Source organism: Drosophila teissieri, chromosome 2L (genome assembly GCF_016746235.2).
Source record: "Drosophila teissieri strain GT53w chromosome 2L, Prin_Dtei_1.1, whole genome shotgun sequence".
Taxonomy (NCBI): domain Eukaryota; kingdom Metazoa; phylum Arthropoda; class Insecta; order Diptera; family Drosophilidae; genus Drosophila; species Drosophila teissieri.
In genome coordinates, this window is record NC_053029.1 from 24,475,863 (window position 1) to 24,498,314 (window position 22,452).

The 22,452-nt window shown below is 38.6% G+C and overlaps 1 protein-coding gene across 1 annotated transcript; it reads right to left on the reverse strand.

Moving 5' to 3' along the window:
• Positions 1-18,536: 18,536 nt before the first annotated feature.
• Positions 18,537-19,959, reverse strand: LOC122616578. Its single transcript, XM_043792081.1, has 2 exons — positions 18,904-19,959; positions 18,537-18,846 (listed from the first exon to the last, which is right to left on the reverse strand). The coding sequence occupies exons 1-2, from the start codon at positions 19,189-19,191 to the stop codon at positions 18,700-18,702; spliced, it is 435 nt and encodes a 144-aa protein (XP_043648016.1). The 5' UTR covers positions 19,192-19,959; the 3' UTR covers positions 18,537-18,699.
• Positions 19,960-22,452: the final 2,493 nt, after the last annotated feature.

The following is a 22,452-nucleotide window of genomic DNA, read 5'->3' on the forward strand; positions in this document are numbered from 1 at the left end:
TAAGACACTCGAAGACCAGACGAAGGTTTTCCCAGTGGCTATCATAATCGTTACTAAAGACGATGATATCGTCAATATATACGTAACAAATTTTGCCGATGTGTTCCCGAAGGACATCATCGATCATACGTTGGAAGATAGCCGGGGCGTTTTTCAAACCGAAGGCAAGGCGGAGGAACTCATATTTCCCGTTAAGGGTGGAAAATGCCGTTTTCACGGTGTCGGATGGTTTCATGTGTATTTGGTGAAACCCCGAAGTAAGGTCAAGTGTTGTAAAATATTTGGCTCCGCCGAGGCTAGCCAGCGTGGAATTTATGTCCGGGATCGGGTAGGTGTCGGAAATCGTGACCGCATTCAGACGTTTAAAGTCGATGACTAATCGCCATTGCTTTTCGCCATCCGGTTTCGGCTTTTTCGGTACTATCCACACCGGAGAGTTATACGGACTTTTAGACGGACGTATGATACCCTCAGTCAAGAGTTCCCTGATTTGTTTATCCACTTCAGACCTCAAGTTCGCTGGGTAGGGGTAACTTTTCGCGTAAATTGGGTCTGAAGTGTTTGTGCGGATTTCTGCCCTTACACAAGTATCGACGGCCTCGCCCGGTGACAAGGGGTCGAAGAGCTGCGAATACTCGTCAATTAAGGCCTTTAGGGTCTGTTTTACACCATCCGGATGTGTTGGGTCTATTAAGGCATTCACGTTGGGGGACCTTTTGGCAAGAAGGGGGATCTTTATTCCAGGGGATATGACCAAGCAGTTGTTCTTTCTGTCTACTAAAGCCTTTAGATCTTTGAGGGTGTCGTCCCCTATGATACCATCGAAGGTATTCAGACCGGGGAGGACGAAGAAGGTGAGGGTCAGGTCATTTCCTAATTTCTTAAAAAACTTCCCGGCTACGCAGCGCGTTATTGTAACGGAGCCCGTAGCCGATTGGACGCGGAAGGGGATAGGGAGGACAGTCGACCCGGCGGCGATTCTGGGGCTGATGAAATTTTTGTTTGCGCCGGTATCGATCAGAAATTGTAATTTAGCCCCATCTTTCCCTTCGTATTCTAGGTATGGGACGCTGGAGAGGCCTCGGTCATAAAATTTGGGCCTTCAGTTCCCATTGCAGGGTCGTCCCTCTCTTCCACAGCCTCCTGACGAGGCATCCTAGCGTCTTCAGCACCGAGCTGATCGTAGTAGCGATCAGCTGGAAGGACCTCGCCATGCTCAACAGGAATTGTAATAGAAGGGTCGGTTATGGGCTCCATGTGATATAGTTTTGTTGCCCTTTGGAACGGGTTCTGGTATTCGTTCGATGTTCGCTTTATTCCAGAACCCTCGTTCTGTGGGGACCTATAGTCTGAGCGGTGGGATTGGCCCGACCGGTTCGACTCCATTTTTATGGCTGGCCTCGGGCCCTGGAAGCGGTTGTTGTTTTGGGGCCCACCATATCCCGAGCCTAGTGAAGGTCTACCGTTTCCCTGATAGGGGGAAGAAAAGCGAGGAGCGTTTGGCGGCCGGTAGAACCGGGTATTTGGCACAAAACTCGCCGGCGCGGAGGACTGGGTAAAGTGACCCACTCTTGGGGCAACAGCCTGTAACTCCTTGCAAAAGAAGTATGCTTCTTGTAAATCTTTTGGTCTGCGCATGACCAGTAACCTCGAGGCATCATTGCCGACTCCCCGGATAAAGACATCAAGGGCCTTGTCCCTCGAGTGTTCTGAGAGGGCCCTAACTGCCTCCATTGGATAACCCATAGCCTTCAATCCGTTGAGGATAAGGGAAAGGTGCTTATTCACCTCCAGATAATACTCCTCTAGAGTTTTGTTCCCCTGGGTCAGTTGGCCAAGCTGATATTCTAGCGTACGCACATCGCGCTTGTCCGCGTAGTGCAGTGCCAGAACTCTCTTGATTTCCGGCCAGTCGTCGTCTTGAACCCCATAAGAGTCAAGAGCTTCCTCAGCCTCGCCTCTTATTTTTTGCCTAATGTGGCAGACTATGGCGCGGTACAGAGGTCTCCCTTTGATAACCTCGTAATCGTTTAGAATTGCCTGTGCGCGGTTAACCCATGAAACGTATCTCTCGGCCTGACCTTCGAATGTCTGAAGCTCCTTAACGCAATCTGGAAGCGTAAAGACTTCCTTCAATTCGTATTCATTGCGCGCACGCGCCAATGGCACCGGAGGCGTGACCACCGGATTACGACTTTCGTTTTCGGTCTCTAGCGTACTGAGTCTACCATTTATCTTTCTCATATCATCCTGTAACCCGGTCAACTGAGCAAGGAGCGCGTTAAGGGATTCTTTAATCTCTTCCATTTCTATGAGCGTAGGGGTATCGGAAGTAGATAGGATCGGACAGGCGGACGGTCAACCAAGGGTTCGTATTTTTAATTTTTATTTTAGAGAGTCAATTTGTAGGGCGTATTTTATTTTTTATATTTTTTTTTTGAAAATCAATAACTAGAACGTATCCTATTTTTTATTATAGAAAATCAATATCTAGAACGTATTTTTTTATTTTTTATTATGGGAAATTAATATTTAGAACGTATTTTTATTTTTATTATAGAAAATCAATATTTAGAACGTATTTATACCCGTTACTCGTAGAGTAAAAGGGTATACTAGATTCGTTGAAAAGTATGTAACAGGCAGAAGGAAGCGATTCCGAACATATAAAGTATATATATTCTTGATCAGGATCAATAGCCGAGTCGATCTGGCCATGTCCGTCTGTCCGTCCGTCTGTCCGTCTGTCCGTCTGTCCGTCTGTCCGTCCGTCCGTCTGTCCGTCTGTCCGTCTGTCTGTCCGTATGAACGTCGAGATCTCAGGAACTACAAAAGATAGAATGTTGATATTAAGCATACTGACTCCAGAGACATAGACGCAGCGCAAGTTTGTCGATTCATGTTGCCACGCCCACTCTAACGCCCACAAACCGCCCAAAACTGCTACGCCCACACTTTTGAAAAATGTTTTGATATTTTTTCATTTTTGTATTAGTCTTGTGAATTTCTATCGATTTGCCAAAAAACATTTTGCCACGCCCACTCTAACGCCCAAAAGCCGCCAAAAACTGTCAGTGTTAAAGACTCTCTTCGCACTTCCACTAGCTGAGTAACGGGTATCAGATAGTCTGGGAACTCGACTATAGCGTTCTCTCTTGTTTTATTTTTTATTATAGAAAATCAATATTTAGGACGTATTTTTATCTTTTATTATAGGAAAGCGAAAACTGGATGTAAATGCGGTTTCACTCACCCTTGACAATCGATGTTTGCGTGTTGACGTGTATTGTTGTCTGTTGTGTACTTCTTTTAAAATCTGAGGAAAGATAAAGATGTTTCTTTTTAGAAAATTCAAGCAATGTGGGCAACGGTTTTTCGTTTTTTTTTTTTTATTTGTTTAAGTTTCATTTTTTATTCTTTTTATTTTTCATGTGGTTTTGGTTTTTTTTTTTTATTTAGACAGTGACGAGTGAATTTAGTGAACTGGGTGCGGTGGTCCGTATTCTTCCTTTTTGGCCTTGGCCTACTAATGGTACGGTTGCCACACAATCTACTGGGCAGCTTGTTCGGGTGCCTCCACACCACTCAGTTTATCCAGCAGATTACCACATATTTCAGTTAGAGTTTATTGTGATTATTTCATCTTTTCCTTTTTATTTATTCCTTTTTTCTTTTCGGCACTATGTACATTGCACTCGCGAATAGGCTACAACGAGTGTAGGCAAATCGCCGCAGTGGGTCGTTACATAGGCTTTCACTATTATTTTTTATGAAGACGCTTTTGCGCCCGCGTATATCGCTCCTGGATGGAGACAGTATTAACGCTGTGGCGGGTGGTCTTTTTAATTAGTTATGTGCGACTTTTTTACGCCCGTGCAGAATGTTATTCCCGCTACAGACTGTAGGGGCATTCTCACCGCGGCGGGTGGTCGTTTCTATTGTTTAATTGTTCACTGTCACATCACTGTCACTCTAATTTTTCCAATTTTTCACATTTCCACATTTCATTTTTCTTCTTTTTCTTGTTTCAATTTATTTCTTTGCTTTATTTAATTTTTTTGGTTCGGGCGCCAGTTATGCAACTCATAGTTGCAGGGGGGGTGACAACCTCTTGTCACCGAATAGCTCACCTAGTGAGAGTAGCCCAAATCGTTGTCATTCTATGATGATGGAAGTGGAGGTCCTCAGTAAATAGACGAGTCAGATGATTAAACGTTATAATTCTATTTATTGAAATAATTCAGGCGAGAAGATTCGATTTGAAATAAAAGCAGGATTGCAGTCGGCTCCGTTCTGGTGTCAATCAAAGACTGACTTCTGTCGCCGGGCCTGGTTAGCACTAGAGCCGCGGCTCCAGAGTCGTGGGAAGTATTTGTGGCCGGTGCGGGGTGAGGGGCGACTCCGTAAAGCACTTGGGTAAGCGGCCGTAATTTGATCCATGCCAAGTCGGCGGTCGCTTACCCAACGTCCGGCGGTTCTGCCGCTCTGCAACAACAATTGCAGATGCAGCAGTTTTTCGGCGGCGCGATCACGGCCAACAACAAGAAGTGTCGTTGGCCGGCGTAGCGGTCTTGTAGCTGTGTCGCCTGGCGTAGCGGTCTTGTAGCTGTGTCGCCTGCCGACGCAGTGCATCGCAATCGGGGGGTCATTGAATACACTGTTGCGTTGCTGGGTGAGGGAGGGGGCGAAGTCAGCGTTTTGAAGTGGGCATAGCGGAGTTGGGTGACCGTCAAGTGGCGTAAGAGGAGGAAGCGCGTGTTAGGCAGGCTGGTGGGAGGGGGTAAGGCAAAGGGGAAGGGAAGAGGGTTCATAACTTATATAGCAACACCCAGGATCCAACGCGTCGAGATCTCATCGCTCCGGATTAAAATGGGGTATGTTTGACGGAACCCTGTTCTTAAGTTTTTTTATTTTAATCTATATACATATTGTAGTAGGATAGATACCCTTTAGGCCCACAGTACCATGTATGTATCATGTAGTAGTTTAGGTTAACGTATGAAGCCCATGGTGGCAGAGAGAAGTATACGATCATATCCCCGTTATAAGTAAGAACAATACTGTTGTCCCGCTCTTACTTATAAGACTTACTTTAAGAGATAACAATGTACATACACCTAGCTCTTACGCATACAGAAACGCATGAGAGAGCATAAGTAAAACGAAGAAGCATAGCGCGGCATTCGGTCGCTAGTTCTTGGAGAGTAAAGTCGATAATAAAGAAAAACTTAATTAAGCAAAGCGTCGCACCGGAGTTGGTTCAAGCGTTTACAACATCAGAAGTGGTCATTACTCACTATGCCTGACACCATATTAAATCAATTCTCGGTGCAACAACTAAAAAAATGGTTGGGAGCCCTTGGACGCCAAACTTCCGGCACTAAAGCGGAGTTGATAGGGCGTCTCCAAGCCATTTCTCCGGAAATACGTGGCGATCCACCGTCAAACAACGGATCAGCAACGGAAGCAACGGATGGAGCTGCATCGCAGCTAGCACAACGAGAGCTGCAAGAGGGAGACACACCAGCGACCCCGTTAGACGCGCAATCGGCGGCGTCAGAGACCCTAGAAAGTCTGGATTTGGAGCAGTTATCGCTAGTGGATGCCGAAAAAGCCACCCTGCAGAAAATTCGTGACGAAATAGATGCAAACATGGCCGTGTTGCAGAGCATTTACACAGAAATCGACGAGGCGAGCAAGAACAAGTCCGTTCGTGCTGGCCAAGCCCATGACGTCATCGAAAATAACATTGAAAATGATGGCAATGTTAACAGGTGCGCTAACAGCACCAATGTTAAAGCTAACAGCACCAAAGTGACCATCACTGCCGATAACATTATTGAGGGAGATACCAGTGTTGGAAAGGAGACCGCTAGCAGTGATGATTAACGCCAGAGTACAAATGTAAACAAACTCTTGGAATCGCCAGCAGCAGCGCTTGCCTTGGCAAAAGAGGTCACCATGGAGTACGACGGCAGCGTGTGTGTGCGTAATTGGGTCACACAGTTCCAGAACATCGGCAAGATCTACAATTTGGACGACGGCTGCTTGCATATGCTTCTAATTGCCAAGCTGAAAGGGAGTGCACAACGTTGGCTGCACGCAAACACCACGCGAATTCTGGATGTCAGTTAATTATGTCATTTGGGGTCAAAATGTCCAAAGGAGAATTGAGGAGCGCATTCCAAAAGCGGGAATGGCGTTCAGAGGAGAAATTTGCGGCTTATTTCGAGGACAAGATGATGCTGGCCAACGGCATCAACATCGATCTGGAGGAACTCCTGGAAAACATTATCGAGGGAATTCCGGCACCAGCGCTACGCAATCAGGCTCGCATACAGTGTTTTTCCGAACCGATGCAGGTTTTGAGAGCCTTCTCGGAAGTACGTCTGCCAAAGCACAAGCCTGATAATAGTTCGCCAAAACGCCTCTTTGAAGGAGGTCCAACTAAGAAGGAGTTGCGTTGCGCCAACTGCAACTCAAAAGGACACTTCGCCAAGGAGTGCCTGAAGCCAAAGAGAGAGCCCGGAACCTGCTACGCTTGTGGAGCGTTCGGACACTTCGTCGGACAATGCCCGGAGCGCAAGAGCGCCAATATCAACAATTATGTAAGGCATGTTAAGATTTTTTTTCACAGTAGCTATAAAACCCTACTAATTACAGAATGCCTCATAGCCACCGGGAGTCCAATATCATTTGCAAAACTAAGCAGTATATCCAGTGAAGTCAATTTAGAGTCTGCTGCTGAAAACTATTTCGGGCTAAATAAAAGCCAACTAATAATACTCGGAAAAACCTTATGTTACAGTACAAAAGAAAGAATAAAATGTTATTTTGATTTATACGTAGTTCCAGACGGGTCTATGAGTCATAATGTAATCCTTGGACGAAATTTTATGGAAGCTTGCCAGCTTAAACTGGATCCAGATACTTTGGGAAGGATTACGGTTAACCCATTAAATGAGGAAACAGTTAGTACCTTAGACAATGAGACAGTTAGCGAGACAGTTAGTAATACAGTTAGTGAGACAGTTATTAATACAGTTAGTGATACAGTTAGTAATACAGTTAGTGATACAGTTAGTAATACAGTTAGAAATACAGTTAGTAATACAGTTAGTAATACAGTTAGTGATACAGTTAGTAATACAGTTAGTGATACAGTTAGTAATACAGTTAGTGATACAGTTAGTAATACAGTTAGTGAGACAGGTTATGAAACAGTTAGTAAAACAGTTAGTGAAACAGGTTATGGAACAGTTAGTATAGCAGATATCGAAACGAGTAGTAAAACAGTTAATCCTGCAGTTAGTAAAACACTGAACGAAACAGTTATTCCTTTAGGCAGCGTTACAACGGATTCCGCACTTAGTCAGAAATTTTATAATACAGTTATGCCCAGTTATGAAAAAGCAGTTAGAGAAATCTTTAGCATTGATTACGAAGAGGATGAGCAAATGAATTACATATGCGGCGCAGAAAATGACCGAGCCTTAAACTGTCAATTGAAAGAGATTATCAAAAGCAACTACTTAGATGTTAGAAAGCCTACCGAACCTCTAGTCAGATGTGAAATAAAACTATGTTTAGAAACGTCAAAACCATTTAGCTGCGCACCAAGAAGGCTTGCCTACTCAGAAAAGGAGAAATTACAAAAATTGTTAGATGAATATATGAAAGAAGGGATTATTCGACCTAGTGAATCCGAATATGCTTCGCCAATAGTTTTAGTTAAAAAGAAAACGGGAGACATACGACTATGCATAGACTTTAGAAAACTAAACAAGATATTAATCAAGGACAATTATCCGATACCGCCTATCGATGACCTCTTAGACAAACTAGTTAACAAGAAAATTTTTTCGAAACTTGATTTAAAAAACGGTTATTTTCATGTATTTGTTAATAAGGATTCGGTTAGATACACCTCATTTGTTACACCGTTAGGTCAATTCGAGTTTCTCAGAATGCCAATGGGGCTAAAAACTGCATCGGCAGTGTTTCAAAGATTTGTAAACAAAATTTTCGAGGATCCCATTAGGGACAACAAAGTAATTGTATACATGGACGACATCATGATCGCCAGCAAGGACACGGAGGAACACTTAAGAACCTTAAAGGAAGTGTTTCTCAGATTAGCTCAAAATAAATTAGAATTAAGAATGGATAAATGTGAGTTTCTTCAAACAAATATTAAGTATTTAGGATTCATTATAAACAGCGAAGGCATTAGGGCAGATGATAAAGGTATAGATGCCATACAACATTTTCCAATTCCAGACAAGATACAATCCGTTCAAAGTTTCCTAGGTTTATGTTCATACTTTCGTAGATTCATAAAAGATTATTCAACATTAGCGAAACCGTTATACGACCTCTTGAGAAAAGACGAGAAATTGAAATTTGGAGAAAAAGAAATGAGCTGTTTTTCTACGCTCAAGGAAAAGTTAGTGCAGGCGCCGGTTTTAGCCATTTATAATTTCAAAGACGAGATAGAGCTGCACTGTGATGCAAGCGCTCTTGGCTTCGGTGCCGTATTATGTCAAAAGAAAGAGGATGGAAAATTGCACCCCATATTTTATTTTTCAAAACGTTCAACAGTCGCTGAGGCAAAATATCACAGTTTCGAACTGGAGACGATGGCAATTATTCACGCACTGAGACGATTTAGAATATACTTGTATGGAAAACGCTTTAAAATTATTACTGATTGTAATTCACTTACTTTAACACTGAATAAGATTGATCTTAATCCACGAATAGCTAAATGGGCGTTAGAGCTCCAGAACTACGACTATGAACTTATACATAGAGAAGGTAAAAGAATGCAGCATGTAGATGCTCTTAGTAGATGTACGAATATCATGATAGTAGAATCGAATACGTTTGAAGACAATTTAGTAATTTGCCAAGCCAAAGATCAAAAAATTCAAGAAATTAGAAAACTGTTAGAGGAAAATGAACATAAGTTATACGAAATGAGAAACGGAATAATTTATAGAAAATGTAACGACGGCAGACTATTATTTTATGTTCCCACAGACATGGAAGATCATATTCTATATAAATATCACAATGAGATCGGACACATAGGTAGAGACAAAATGTTAGATATAATTTTGAAATCTTATTGGTTTCCCAATGCCAAAGACAAATGTTTAGGCCATATAGAAAATTGTTTAAAATGTGTTGCGTTCTCCCCTAAGACGGGTAAGGAGGGATTTCTGCACTGCATTCCAAAAGGTAGTCAACCGTTTGAACTAATACGTATCGATCATTACGGCCCAGTCGACTCGGGTAGATCCAAAAAACATATTTTTGTTGTCATCGACAGTTTTACTAAGTTCGTACGTTTATACACTACAAAGACCACCAATACAAGAGAAGTCATAACAGCTTTAAAAGACTATTTTAGAGCATACAGCAAGCCTAGATGCATTATTTCAGACAGGGGAAGTTGTTTTACATCCAAGGAGTTTGATGATTTTATGTTAGAGTTTGATGTTATGCATATGAAGATTGCGACTGGATCACCACAGGCGAACGGACAGGTTGAAGGAGTCAACAGAAGTTTAGGTCCAATGATAGCGAAACTGGTAGAACCAGAGAAATGTATATATTGGGATACAGTAATAGATAAAGTGGAGCACGTTCTAAATAATACACAACACCGCAGTATCAAGCAAACTCCAAGCAAAGTGCTTTTTGGTTTAGAGCAAAGAGGAAAAATAGTAGACGAATTGAAAGAAAAACTAGAAGAATTAGATAACACTCCAGAAGATAGGGATTTAGAGAAGATTAGGAGCGAAGCAGAAAATAATCAAGGCAAAGCTCAAGAGTATAACAAAACACAATATGATAAGTCCGCCAGAAAGCCTTCTGAATACAAAATAGGAGATTATGTAATGGTAAAAAATTTCGACAGCACAGCAGGTATTTCTAGAAAATTGATTCCAAAATGTAAAGGTCCATATATGATTTTCAAAATATTGAGAAACGACAGATTATTATTAAAAGACGTAGAAGGTTTCCAGGTATCCCGTAACCCGTACCAAGGTGTCTGGAGCATTCAAAACATTAAACATTGGATAGGCAATAAGAAAAATAAACGAACACACAATTAAACACTGTTAACAAGGTCAACAAACATATATAGTACGTGCAATTATATAAATTTTTAAGATACAAAATCATTATATATGTAACTACAGACAAAAAAATGTAAACCATGATCAGGGGATCAGCTAGTCAGGACGGCCATGGTGGCAGAGAGAAGTATACGATCATATCCCCGTTATAAGTAAGAACAATACTGTTGTCCCGCTCTTACTTATAAACTAGCTTTAAAAGATAACAATGTACATACACCTAGCTCTCACGCATACAGACACGCATGAGAGAGCATAAGTAAAACGAAGAAGCAAAGCGCGGCATTCGCTAGTTCTTGGAGAGTAAAGTCGATAATAAAGAAAAAATTAATTAAGCAAAGCGTCGCACCGGAGTTGGTTCAAGCGTTTACAATACATTCTCGTGCTCATGTTATTTTTACACCATCAGTAAATATAAGTATATTTGAGTCAGGTTTATATTTTTGTTCTTACAGCATTTATTTCATTATATTAATTTTTGTTTATTTTTTTTTAATAATTTTCAGCGAGTATCGCTTGTTTTTTTATGCAACAAGCCTCAGACGTTTTAGTCTGATAGCCAATTTTTGTTATGGCACTCTGCTTTGATGATTCGACTTCGCTTTATAGCCCACTTATCATAAATTTTGTATGCTAGCTTTTTAATTCTTGTTTGTATTACATGGCACTAGCCAACAATCTATTACTCAACAAAATTATGCTATTATTGTAACTGAGTAGGTAAACATTTCCAGGGGTGCTGACGCGCGAAGTGGAGTAGGTCAAAAACGATGACATAACGTTTGACGGACAACCTTGACAAAAGGGGATCGTATTGCGCGGCCCGCGACGATTCATCAGGCATGCGGATGCATGAAGGGGAGGGAACGTGGCCGAAACATTGCCCGATCGTTTTACCATCAAGCTACAGCTTGTGGGGCAGTGAGGACTGTTGACTGACGAACCCAAAATCGACGAGCTTACGCCGGCATCTTGGTGCCTGAACATCGGATGCCCCTCCCTCGGCCTGAGTCCTTTCCCAGGACAGAGGCACGAATACACCGACGTAACAAGAGTGGTATTTAGATTCTGATAACGTTGTGCATTTGCTATAATACTCGACTACCCTACATTTTCCTTCTACTTTGTGCAATAACATAACGGCATTACCATTTGCGCTGGTTACCAACCGTGGTTTAGAGGGTATCAATATTTTAATTAGAGACATAACTTGTCTGCGAATATATTCAGTAAAAACACGTCGACTCTCGATGAACATCACAATAAGAATAAGAATTTATTCGCATTTATTCGCTGTTCGCAGACGGCTCTTATATACATATGTATATATGCACATGTTTGTGTGTATGTGTGTGTGTATGTATAACGTTGCTGTTCTGCACCGTGTTTCCGCGAAAGAAGCCTTTTTTGTGGCGTTGAATGTCGATCCCATTGTAATCAGTGTTGCTGCTGTCCAGAGTGCAATGGGGTACATCCTCCCCTCCTAGAATGAAGTTACAGCCAGAGAGATGAAACGCTTGGCGGAACGAACTGCGGTATAGCTAGTGTACTTATAATTAGGTGTTCGTACTAAAAATAATTATTATTATTAACATTAGTATAGTAGTCCTTATATATATAAATGTAATATACTCGTGTTTTGTGTTCTGATTTCGCGTAATTTATGGAAATTGAGTACAATAAGTGTGTGACTTATAGCTATTTGTTCATGTTCATTTGTTTGTTCTTTTTATTATCTTTTTGTTTCGACTTACTAAACTGTTTGCCTATCTCTAATTTGCCTTTTTATTTTTTCTTTATGTAGTTTTTGTCCTTTCTTTGATTCAAAAGTTATTCCGTGATCTGCTTTAACTATGTGTTTTGAAAATCTTGGTGTTATCTTATTTCTTCGGTTCTCTTTTCTAAATACTATGTCTTCTGCTGTTAACGGTATTGGGTCTGTTCTTGTTCCATTCAGTTTCTGTATTCTTTCTTCTGCCTTTTCTGTCATTTCTGTCTGTACTTGGGTGTATAATTTTGTTTTAAATTCGTTTTTCTTTTGTAAATAATCATGTTGGTCTGAATATTCGATCGTTCTATTAAAATGTGTGTCTTTCCTGTGAATAATTCATATGGCGTTAATTTTGTCGCGGAATGTATGGCATTGTTGTATGTTTTTACCGTTTCTGCCATAATTTCGTCATGTTCGCATTCTAACTTCTGGTCTTTCCTGACTTTGTAAATAATCCTATAGGTTTCTGCGTTGAGCGTTGAGTGTAACCATTCTACTGTTGAATTGCTACTCGATTGTTGGAATGATGTGAAATGTAAGTCAATGCTAAATTACTTACAGAAGTCTTTAAAGAGAATAGAGTTAAACTCCGCACCTTGGTAGCAGATGACTTTCTTGGGTGCTCCGAAATTTCAAATAAAAGTTTTGATCTGTTTTGTGATATTGATCGAAATTTGGAAAATTTGTCTATTATCGTTAGCATGGTTTTATTATTGATGAAATACAGATCGATGTGAACAATATCTAACGGAAGTGCTGGGATTTCTGGTAACTGAAATTTTAATTTTTGTGGGTTGCGATCATATTTCATTGTCTGACATATGTCGCAATCATTAATTATTTTAGATATAGTTTGTTTCATGCATGGGAAGTAATGGTGTCTTTTCAAATGTACCGTCGTTTCGTCTATTCCCCTGTGATTGTTATTCCTATGGTCTTGGATTATTAACGTTTCTTGGTCTTTATGTTCGTAAATTTCATTTAGTAATATAGTTGCTCTTATGATTGTGTATTTTTGTTCTGAAAGATAAGTTTTGTACGTTTCTTGTATTATCTTAAAAATGTTGTTATTTGCCATAACCGCTGTAGTTCGTCCAGGTTTCAAGATTTCTTTTAAAATCCTAATAATTTTGTCCTCAGTGAATTCTTTGTCTGTAAACGTTGTCCGAATTTTTGACTTAAATGGGATCTCTACCGTTCTTTTTGTTTTTTTTCCTATCTTCAATACCACTTGAGTTTTAAAATCATTCATAGGTTTTTCCGTGGTTTGTATGTTTCTTGCGTCCTCTGCACTTTGTGCTGTTTCTCCACTTGTTGCTCTTGTCGATGCTGTATCTGCCATGAATATTTCCGGTTGCATTCTACTTAATGCGTCAGCATTCGTGTTAAGCTTTCCTTTTTTATACACGATGTCGTACTCATACTCGGCTAACTGTAATCGCCATCTTATTAATTTTGGGTTATTTTTGCTGTTGTTAATTTAGATGAGTGGCTGATGATCTGTGTATACCGTAAACCTTGTCCCGTATAAATATTGCCTATAGTGTTTGACTGCCCATACTATTGCTAGCATTTCCTTTTCTGACGCTGAATAGTTATTTTCCGTATCGTTCAATGTTCTACTAGCGTAAGCTACTGGTCTGTCCTTTCCTACTTGACATTGTGATAATACTGCCATCGTGTGTGATTGCTTGCATCTGTAGTTAGAATGAATGGTTGTTCATAATTCTGATAAGTTAAGATTGGGTCGTTGCAAAGTAATGTTTTTGCATGTTCGAATGCGTTTTTATAGTCTTCCGATATATCGACGGTTTTCTTTCCTTTTAGTGGCTTCGTCAGTGGTTTTGTTATTTTAGCTAAATCCTTAATAAATTTTCTGTAGTAGCTTAGGAGTCCGATACAAGATTTTATGTGTGTTCTTGTCGTGGGTAATGGGAATTTCTTTACGGCTTCTATCTTTTTGGGGTTCGGTTTTATGCCTTCTGACGTAACGATATGTCCCAAAAAGTCTATCCCTTTTCTTAAAAACTCTGACTTGTCTTGCTGCATTTTTAAATTAGACATTTTGAATTTTTTGAATACAACCTTTAGATCTTAAATGTGTTGTTGGAGCGAGCCCGAGTATATTATGATGTCGTCCATATACAGTAAACAATATTTTCCTACTATATCTCCTAACAAGTTGTTAATGAACCTTTGGAATGTTGCGGGGGCATTTGTCAACCCAAATGGCATTCTCAAGAATTCAAAATGCCCTCCTACTGCCTTTTTTGGGTTCATTTCGATTTTGCTTTTCCTAGCGAATCCAGTACTTCGTCAATTAATGGTAATGGGTATTTGTCCTTAATTGTTTTTTCATTCAATTTTCTGAAATCTACGACTAACCTCCATTTTCTTTGTCCAGAGGCGTCGCTTTTCTTGGGTACCAACCAAACGGGTGCACTCCATGGTGATCGACTTTTTCTGATTATACCTTGATCTAATAATTCGGAAACTTGCTTCTTGATCTCTGCGTTTTCCTTTATAGAGTACCTAGATAGTCTAATATCATGCTGTGTTCCTTTTGTTACTGACAATTGGTCCCCGTCGTTATAAAATAAGGTTCTATATTGTTTTAAAATTTTAGCTTTTTCTTCTTTGTTAAGGTGTTCTGTTCTTATGTTGAGTCTAACTTTATTGTCGTTTTTTTCACTATTTGTATGTTTTGCCGTGTATATTTCTGTAAAACTCTATGCATTATATACTTCTACCTGTATCGGATAATTAGCATTTATCATTCTGCCTTGATCGGTTTCGTTTATTATTTATAAATGGCCTCGTTTATATATGTATATTCCCTTTTGTATTACTATTTCGTTTATATATATTTATATATATTTAGTGTGCGCTCTGTGACAGTTCAGCGACGACTGACTCTTCATTTATTCAGCAAGTGTGTGTATACTGTTTACATTCGCGACTCTTATAATTAGGTTCTTACATTCTAATATTGCAATGGGACTTATACTACTATGCTTATACACAATTACTACTACTACTACTACAGCTCGGCCATCCTGATAATTAGGATCTCCTGATCCTCGCCGCTCTACTTCTTGTAATCATTACATTTTCGTTACTTATTTCAGTGTTTGTTACATTTGGTTTGGTTTTCTTATTTACATGTACCTTAGACTTTTGTTTTTCTTTATCATTTTTCTTTTCTATATTTTTATTATTTGATACCGAATTCTTTTCTTGAAGCCATGTTTTAATATTATGAGCCGCCCATATTCCATCGTATGGTTTTTGTGTCAACTGAAAACCTTCCACATCTTTGATACAATACCTATCATTGTCTAGTATTTTGGCGATTTCATAGGGGCCTTTATATTTGGTTATTAATTTCCTAGGCGCTCCAACTGTTGAATCAAAATTCTTGACCACAACGTAGTCTCCTAATTTGTATTTATTTGTTTCTAGTCGTTTAGCGTCAGCATATTTCTTGTTATAGTTCTGTACTTTTTCCTGCGAAACTTCTGCATTTTGTCTAATTTTCTCTAAATTAATTTCTTTTCTTTTTAGCATTGACTCCAATACATTTTCTTTTAAACAATCTAGCATTTTTCCTTTTTGATTCACTCCAAACAGCATTATACTTGGGTGCTCATTTATGCTTCTGTGCTTTGTATTATTCATTGCATACTCTACATCTTCCAAAACTTTGTGCCACTGTGCGTTCTTTTCTACATCTACGAGCTTACTAATCATGGGTCCTAGGTCTCTATTTATTCGCTCAACTTGTCCATTTGCTTGTGGTGAGCCTGTTGCAATTTTGACGTGCTTAATGTTTCTTGATTCCAAAAATTCTTCGAACATATCTGATGTAAAACATGTCCCTCTGTCTGAAACAATGGTCGTTGGTCTGCTATACGCTCTAAAATAATCACCTAAAGCTTCCATTGCTTCCTTTGAGTTTGTTGATTTCGCTGGATACAATCTCACAAACTCTGTGCATCCATCAACAATTACTAATACATGTTTTTTCGTAGAATTCTTTTGATTTACCGGACCATAGTGATCTATATGTATGACTTCGAATGGTGTGTTTCCCTTTGGTACAATATTAACAGTTCCTTCTTGCTTACCATTTTTTCCTTGAAAAGCTATACATTTTAGACATGTTCATCCGCTTTACTTCTAACATTTGGAAACCAATAACTTTTACCGACCATTTCCGTAACTTTGTCTTTCCCTACATGGCCTAACTCATTGTGGTATTTAAGAACACGTATTCTTCCATAGCTTCCGGGACATAGAACAGTAACTTATCTTTTACTTTTTTGTAAATCACACCATTTCGCATTTCATATAATTCGCTTTCTTCTTTACTTAGCATTTCCCTAATCTTTCTCAACTTCTCGTCTCTGTTTTGGCATATAACTAAATTGTCCTCGAACGTATTTTCCTCTATTACCAAAATCGTATTACATCTACTAAGAGCATCAACGTGTTTCATTCTAGTTCCTGATCTATGCTCTAGTTTATACAGATAATTCTGTAATTCCAAGGCCCATCTTGCTAGTCTTGGGTTCAAGTCTTTTTTATTCAACGTCATTGTGAGGGAATTACAGTCTGTCACTATTTTGAATTCAATTCCTAGTAGGTACACTCTAAACCTTTTTAATGCATATATTACTGCCAGTGTTTCCAGTTCAAAACTATGATACCTTGATTCTGTATCCGTTGTCCTTTTTGAGAAGTAAAAAACTGGATGTAATTTACCATCTGCTTTCCTTTGCAAGAGAATTGATCCGAAACCTATCGAACTTGCATCGCAGTGCAATTCTGTTTCATCCTCAGGACTGTACAATGCTAAAATAGGCGTTTTTAACAGCTTGCTTTTTAATTCATCAAATGCTTCTAATTGCGCTAGGCCAAACTCGAACTTTTTGTCTTTCTTTGTCAAATCATGGAGTGGCTTTGCTATTGTTGAAAAATTCTGTATAAATCTTCTAAAATACGAGCACATCCCCAAAAAACTTTGGACATCATAAACTTTTTGTGGCACGGGAAAATTTTCAATTGCTTTCACACCGTCGTCATCTGCTTTAATATCCTTTTCTGATATTATATATCCTAAATATTTCACCTCACTTTGAAAAAACATACATTTATCGATTCGTAGCTCTAATTTGTTTTTAACCAATCGCTCAAATACTTCTTTTAATATAGCTTGGTGATCTTCTATATTCTTTGTCGCTGTCTTTATGTCATCGAGATAAACTATCACTTTCTTATCCCTAATCATGTCGTCAAATACTTTGTTGATGAACCTTTGAAAAACAGACGGAGCATTTGTCAGCCCAAAAGGCATTCTTGTGAACTCATACTGTCCTAGTGGCGTGGTAAATGATGTATACTTTATCGATTCTTCGTCCATATAAACATGGAAGTATCCATTTTTCAGGTCTAACTTCGAGAACACAACTTTGTTTGCTAGGGTATCTAATAAATCATCAATTAATGGCATCGGGTATCTAACTTTCGCCGTGATCTTATTTAGTTTCCTATAATCTATGCACATCCGAATGCCACCAATTTCTTTTTTCTAGTACAATTGGCGAGCAATACTCAGACTCACTTTGTCGTATAATACCATCTTTTAAATAATCATCAAGGATTCCTTGTAATTTTTCTTTCTCTACATATGCCAGGCGTCTTGGCGAAAAACTTAACGGCTTGTCTTCCTCTAACCTTAGCTTCATTTCACATTTTATATTCGGTTCACTCGGTCTTTTTGGTTTAATATAATATTCTTCAATAACATTTATAAATTCGCATCTTTGTTTAAAATTTAATTGTGAACCTATCTCATATACCTTTTCATTATCATTGTAATCAATTAATAATAGTTGTTTTTCAAAATTATTTTGTTCGTCTGCGTTTGTCTCATAATGACTTTTAGATTCTTTATTTGTATTTTGATTTTCTTCAACTATCGAATCTTTTTTTATTTCAGATATTTTTTCGTGTTCATTATCAATTACAATTTTGGCCATTACTCTTGCTAAAAAATCCCTTCCCAATAACATAGCATATCCCATAGATTCATCATCCACGACATATAATAACATAGGAGTATCTTTATTTGAGAATTTAACTGAACATTTTACGCTTCCATGTATTTGTAATTTACTTAAATTTAATCCAACGTAACTTAAAGAGGTAGTCTTTTCCATTTTTATTTGACTTGGTATAAAACGTTTTTTAATAATACTTATCGGGCTGCCAGAATCTATGAGACATTCTATAAACATGGGGTTCAGCATATTATTCTTTGTACAAAATGTTAATTCAATATAACTTACATAATCGTTGTCCCCGCCCTTCGACTTCTTGTATTGGTTGCACTCCTTAGCCACATGTCCTTGCAAGCCACATGCGTAACAAGCCCCATCTTGTCTCTTAGGCTTGCGGCACTCTTTGGCCAGGTGGCCCCGACTGTGGCAATTGTAGCACTCTGCATTACCTCGTGGCTTCTGAAAATCTCCTGCTCTACGTTCTTCCGGTAACTTGGGCTTAGGAACGTAGCCCAACTCAACGTTTCGGAATGCCTCCAGAAGCTCCAATCCGGTCTTGAACGAACGCGACTTAGCCAGATTGCGTAGATTGACATCGTGTATGCCGTCAATGACATATTCCAAAAATTCATCTTCTGCCAGTGCTAAGTTATCCGCCAGCTGCCACTTCTCGTTGTAGTACTTGGAGAACTCCTCACCTTTGATCCAGACGCAGACATTACAACATGTTCTCCAGGTGGTTTAACATTTTATCCGCTGTGTCCATAGTAGCGATCGTACTTGAATACAGCCATATTTCAGCATCGCCCTTAACTTTGTAGTGAATCAGCGCACGCATCATCTCGTCGCCGACCTTGAAATTTTTCTGGACATTCAAAAGTTGAGATATCCAAACATTGAAATTGTTTCCGCCATCGTATACCTTAACGATCTCCTTTAAAATTTCGAAAGAAATGCTTGAGTCTGTGTCATTACTTCGTTGTTGTTTATTTTTTAACTGGTCGATCTCATTTTGCAGCTTCAATATTTTCAACTCATTTTCCAGTCTTTGAATATCGCTGCCTTGGATAGTTACATTGTTCCGCATCATTTGGTTTCCAAAACATTGTTGTGGCTCCTTGTTGCCAGCCATTTGCATCTCGGGATCATTGTTGCTGGCCATCGGGATCGCTAAACATTTGTTGGACTCATTGTTGCTGGCGCTCACCATCTGCCTCTCAGAACATTGCTCGATCTCATTTTCGTTGTTAACATTTATTTCCCCGTCGTTATAAAATAAGGTTCTATATTGTTTTAAAATTTTAGCTTTTTCTTCTTTGTTAAGGTGTTCTGTTCTTATGTTGAGTCTAACTTTATTGTCGTTTTTTTCACTATTTGTATGTTTTGCCGTGTATATTTCTGTAAAACTCTATGCATTATATACTTCTACCTGTATCGGATAATTAGCATTTATCATTCTGCCTTGATCGGTTTCGTTTATTATTTATAAATGGCCTCGTTTATATATGTATATTCCCTTTTGTATTACTATTTCGTTTATATATATTTATATATATTTAGTGTGCGCTCTGTGACAGTTCAGCGACGACTGACTCTTCATTTATTCAGCAAGTGTGTGTATACTGTTTACATTCGCGACTCTTATAATTAGGTTCTTACATTCTAATATTGCAATGGGACTTATACTACTATGCTTATACACAATTACTACTACTACTACTACAGCTCGGCCATCCTGATAATTAGGATCTCCTGATCCTCGCCGCTCTACTTCTTGTAATCATTACATTTTCGTTACTTATTTCAGTGTTTGTTACATTTGGTTTGGTTTTCTTATTTACATGTACCTTAGACTTTTGTTTTTCTTTATCATTTTTCTTTTCTATATTTTTATTATTTGATACCGAATTCTTTTCTTGAAGCCATGTTTTAATATTATGAGCCGCCCATATTCCATCGTATGGTTTTTGTGTCAACTGAAAACCTTCCACATCTTTGATACAATACCTATCATTGTCTATTATTTTGGCGATTTCATAGGGGCCTTTATATTTGGTTATTAATTTCCTAGGCGCTCCAACTGTTGAATCAAAATTCTTGACCACAACGTAGTCTCCTAATTTGTATTTATTTGTTTCTAGTCGTTTAGCGTCAGCATATTTCTTGTTATAGTTCTGTACTTTTTCCTGCGAAACTTCTGCATTTTGTCTAATTTTCTCTAAATTAATTTCTTTTCTTTTTAGCATTGACTCCAATACATTTTCTTTTAAACAATCTAGCATTTTTCCTTTTTGATTCACTCCAAACAGCATTATACTTGGGTGCTCATTTATGCTTCTGTGCTTTGTATTATTCATTGCATACTCTACATCTTCCAAAACTTTGTGCCACTGTGCGTTCTTTTCTACATCTACGAGCTTACTAATCATGGGTCCTAGGTCTCTATTTATTCGCTCAACTTGTCCATTTGCTTGTGGTGAGCCTGTTGCAATTTTGACGTGCTTAATGTTTCTTGATTCCAAAAATTCTTCGAACATATCTGATGTAAAACATGTCCCTCTGTCTGAAACAATGGTCGTTGGTCTGCTATACGCTCTAAAATAATCACCTAAAGCTTCCATTGCTTCCTTTGAGTTTGTTGATTTCGCTGGATACAATCTCACAAACTTTGTGCATCCATCAACAATTACTAATACATGTTTTTTCGTAGAATTCTTTTGATTTACCGGATCATAGTGATCTATATGTATGACTTCGAATGGTGTGTTTCCCTTTGGTACAATATTAACAGTTCCTTCTTGCTTACCATTTTTTCCTTGAAAAGCTATACATTTTAGACATGTTCATCCGCTTTACTTCTAACATTTGGAAACCAATAACTTTTACCGACCATTTCCGTAACTTTGTCTTTCCCTACATGGCCTAACTCATTGTGGTATTTAAGAACACGTATTCTTCCATAGCTTCCGGGACATAGAACAGTAACTTATCTTTTACTTTTTTGTAAATCACACCATTTCGCATTTCATATAATTCGCTTTCTTCTTTACTTAGCATTTCCCTAATCTTTCTCAACTTCTCGTCTCTGTTTTGGCATATAACTAAATTGTCCTCGAACGTATTTTCCTCTATTACCAAAATCGTATTACATCTACTAAGAGCATCAACGTGTTTCATTCTAGTTCCTGATCTATGCTCTAGTTTATACAGATAATTCTGTAATTCCAAGGCCCATCTTGCTAGTCTTGGGTTCAAGTCTTTTTTATTCAACGTCATTGTGAGGGAATTACAGTCTGTCACTATTTTGAATTCAATTCCTAGTAGGTACACTCTAAACCTTTTTAATGCATATATTACTGCCAGTGTTTCCAGTTCAAAACTATGATACCTTGATTCTGTATCCGTTGTCCTTTTTGAGAAGTAAAAAACTGGATGTAATTTACCATCTGCTTTCCTTTGCAAGAGAATTGATCCGAAACCTATCGAACTTGCATCGCAGTGCAATTCTGTTTCATCCTCAGGACTGTACAATGCTAAAATAGGCGTTTTTAACAGCTTGCTTTTTAATTCATCAAATGCTTCTAATTGCGCTAGGCCAAACTCGAACTTTTTGTCTTTCTTTGTCAAATCATGGAGTGGCTTTGCTATTGTTGAAAAATTCTGTATAAATCTTCTAAAATACGAGCACATCCCCAAAAAACTTTGGACATCATAAACTTTTTGTGGCACGGGAAAATTTTCAATTGCTTTCACACCGTCGTCATCTGCTTTAATATCCTTTTCTGATATTATATATCCTAAATATTTCACCTCACTTTGAAAAAACATACATTTATCGATTCGTAGCTCTAATTTGTTTTTAACCAATCGCTCAAATACTTCTTTTAATATAGCTTGGTGATCTTCTATATTCTTTGTCGCTGTCTTTATGTCATCGAGATAAACTATCACTTTCTTATCCCTAATCATGTCGTCAAATACTTTGTTGATGAACCTTTGAAAAACAGACGGAGCATTTGTCAGCCCAAAAGGCATTCTTGTGAACTCATACTGTCCTAGTGGCGTGGTAAATGATGTATACTTTATCGATTCTTCGTCCATATAAACATGGAAGTATCCATTTTTCAGGTCTAACTTCGAGAACACAACTTTGTTTGCTAGGGTATCTAATAAATCATCAATTAATGGCATCGGGTATCTAACTTTCGCCGTGATCTTATTTAGTTTCCTATAATCTATGCACATCCGAATGCCACCAATTTCTTTTTTCTAGTACAATTGGCGAGCAATACTCAGACTCACTTTGTCGTATAATACCATCTTTTAAATAATCATCAAGGATTCCTTGTAATTTTTCTTTCTCTACATATGCCAGGCGTCTTGGCGAAAAACTTAACGGCTTGTCTTCCTCTAACCTTAGCTTCATTTCACATTTTATATTCGGTTCACTCGGTCTTTTTGGTTTAATATA

Coding starts and splice junctions, on each gene's coding strand:
- LOC122616578 (XM_043792081.1), bottom strand. CDS start 19,191: ATGGTGAGCGCCAGCAACAATGAGTCCAACAAATGTTTAGCGATCCCG. Junction 18,847..18,903: donor TTTTAAAGGAGATCGTTAAG/GTATACGATGGC, acceptor TTGAATGTCCAG/AAAAATTTCAAGGTCGGCGA.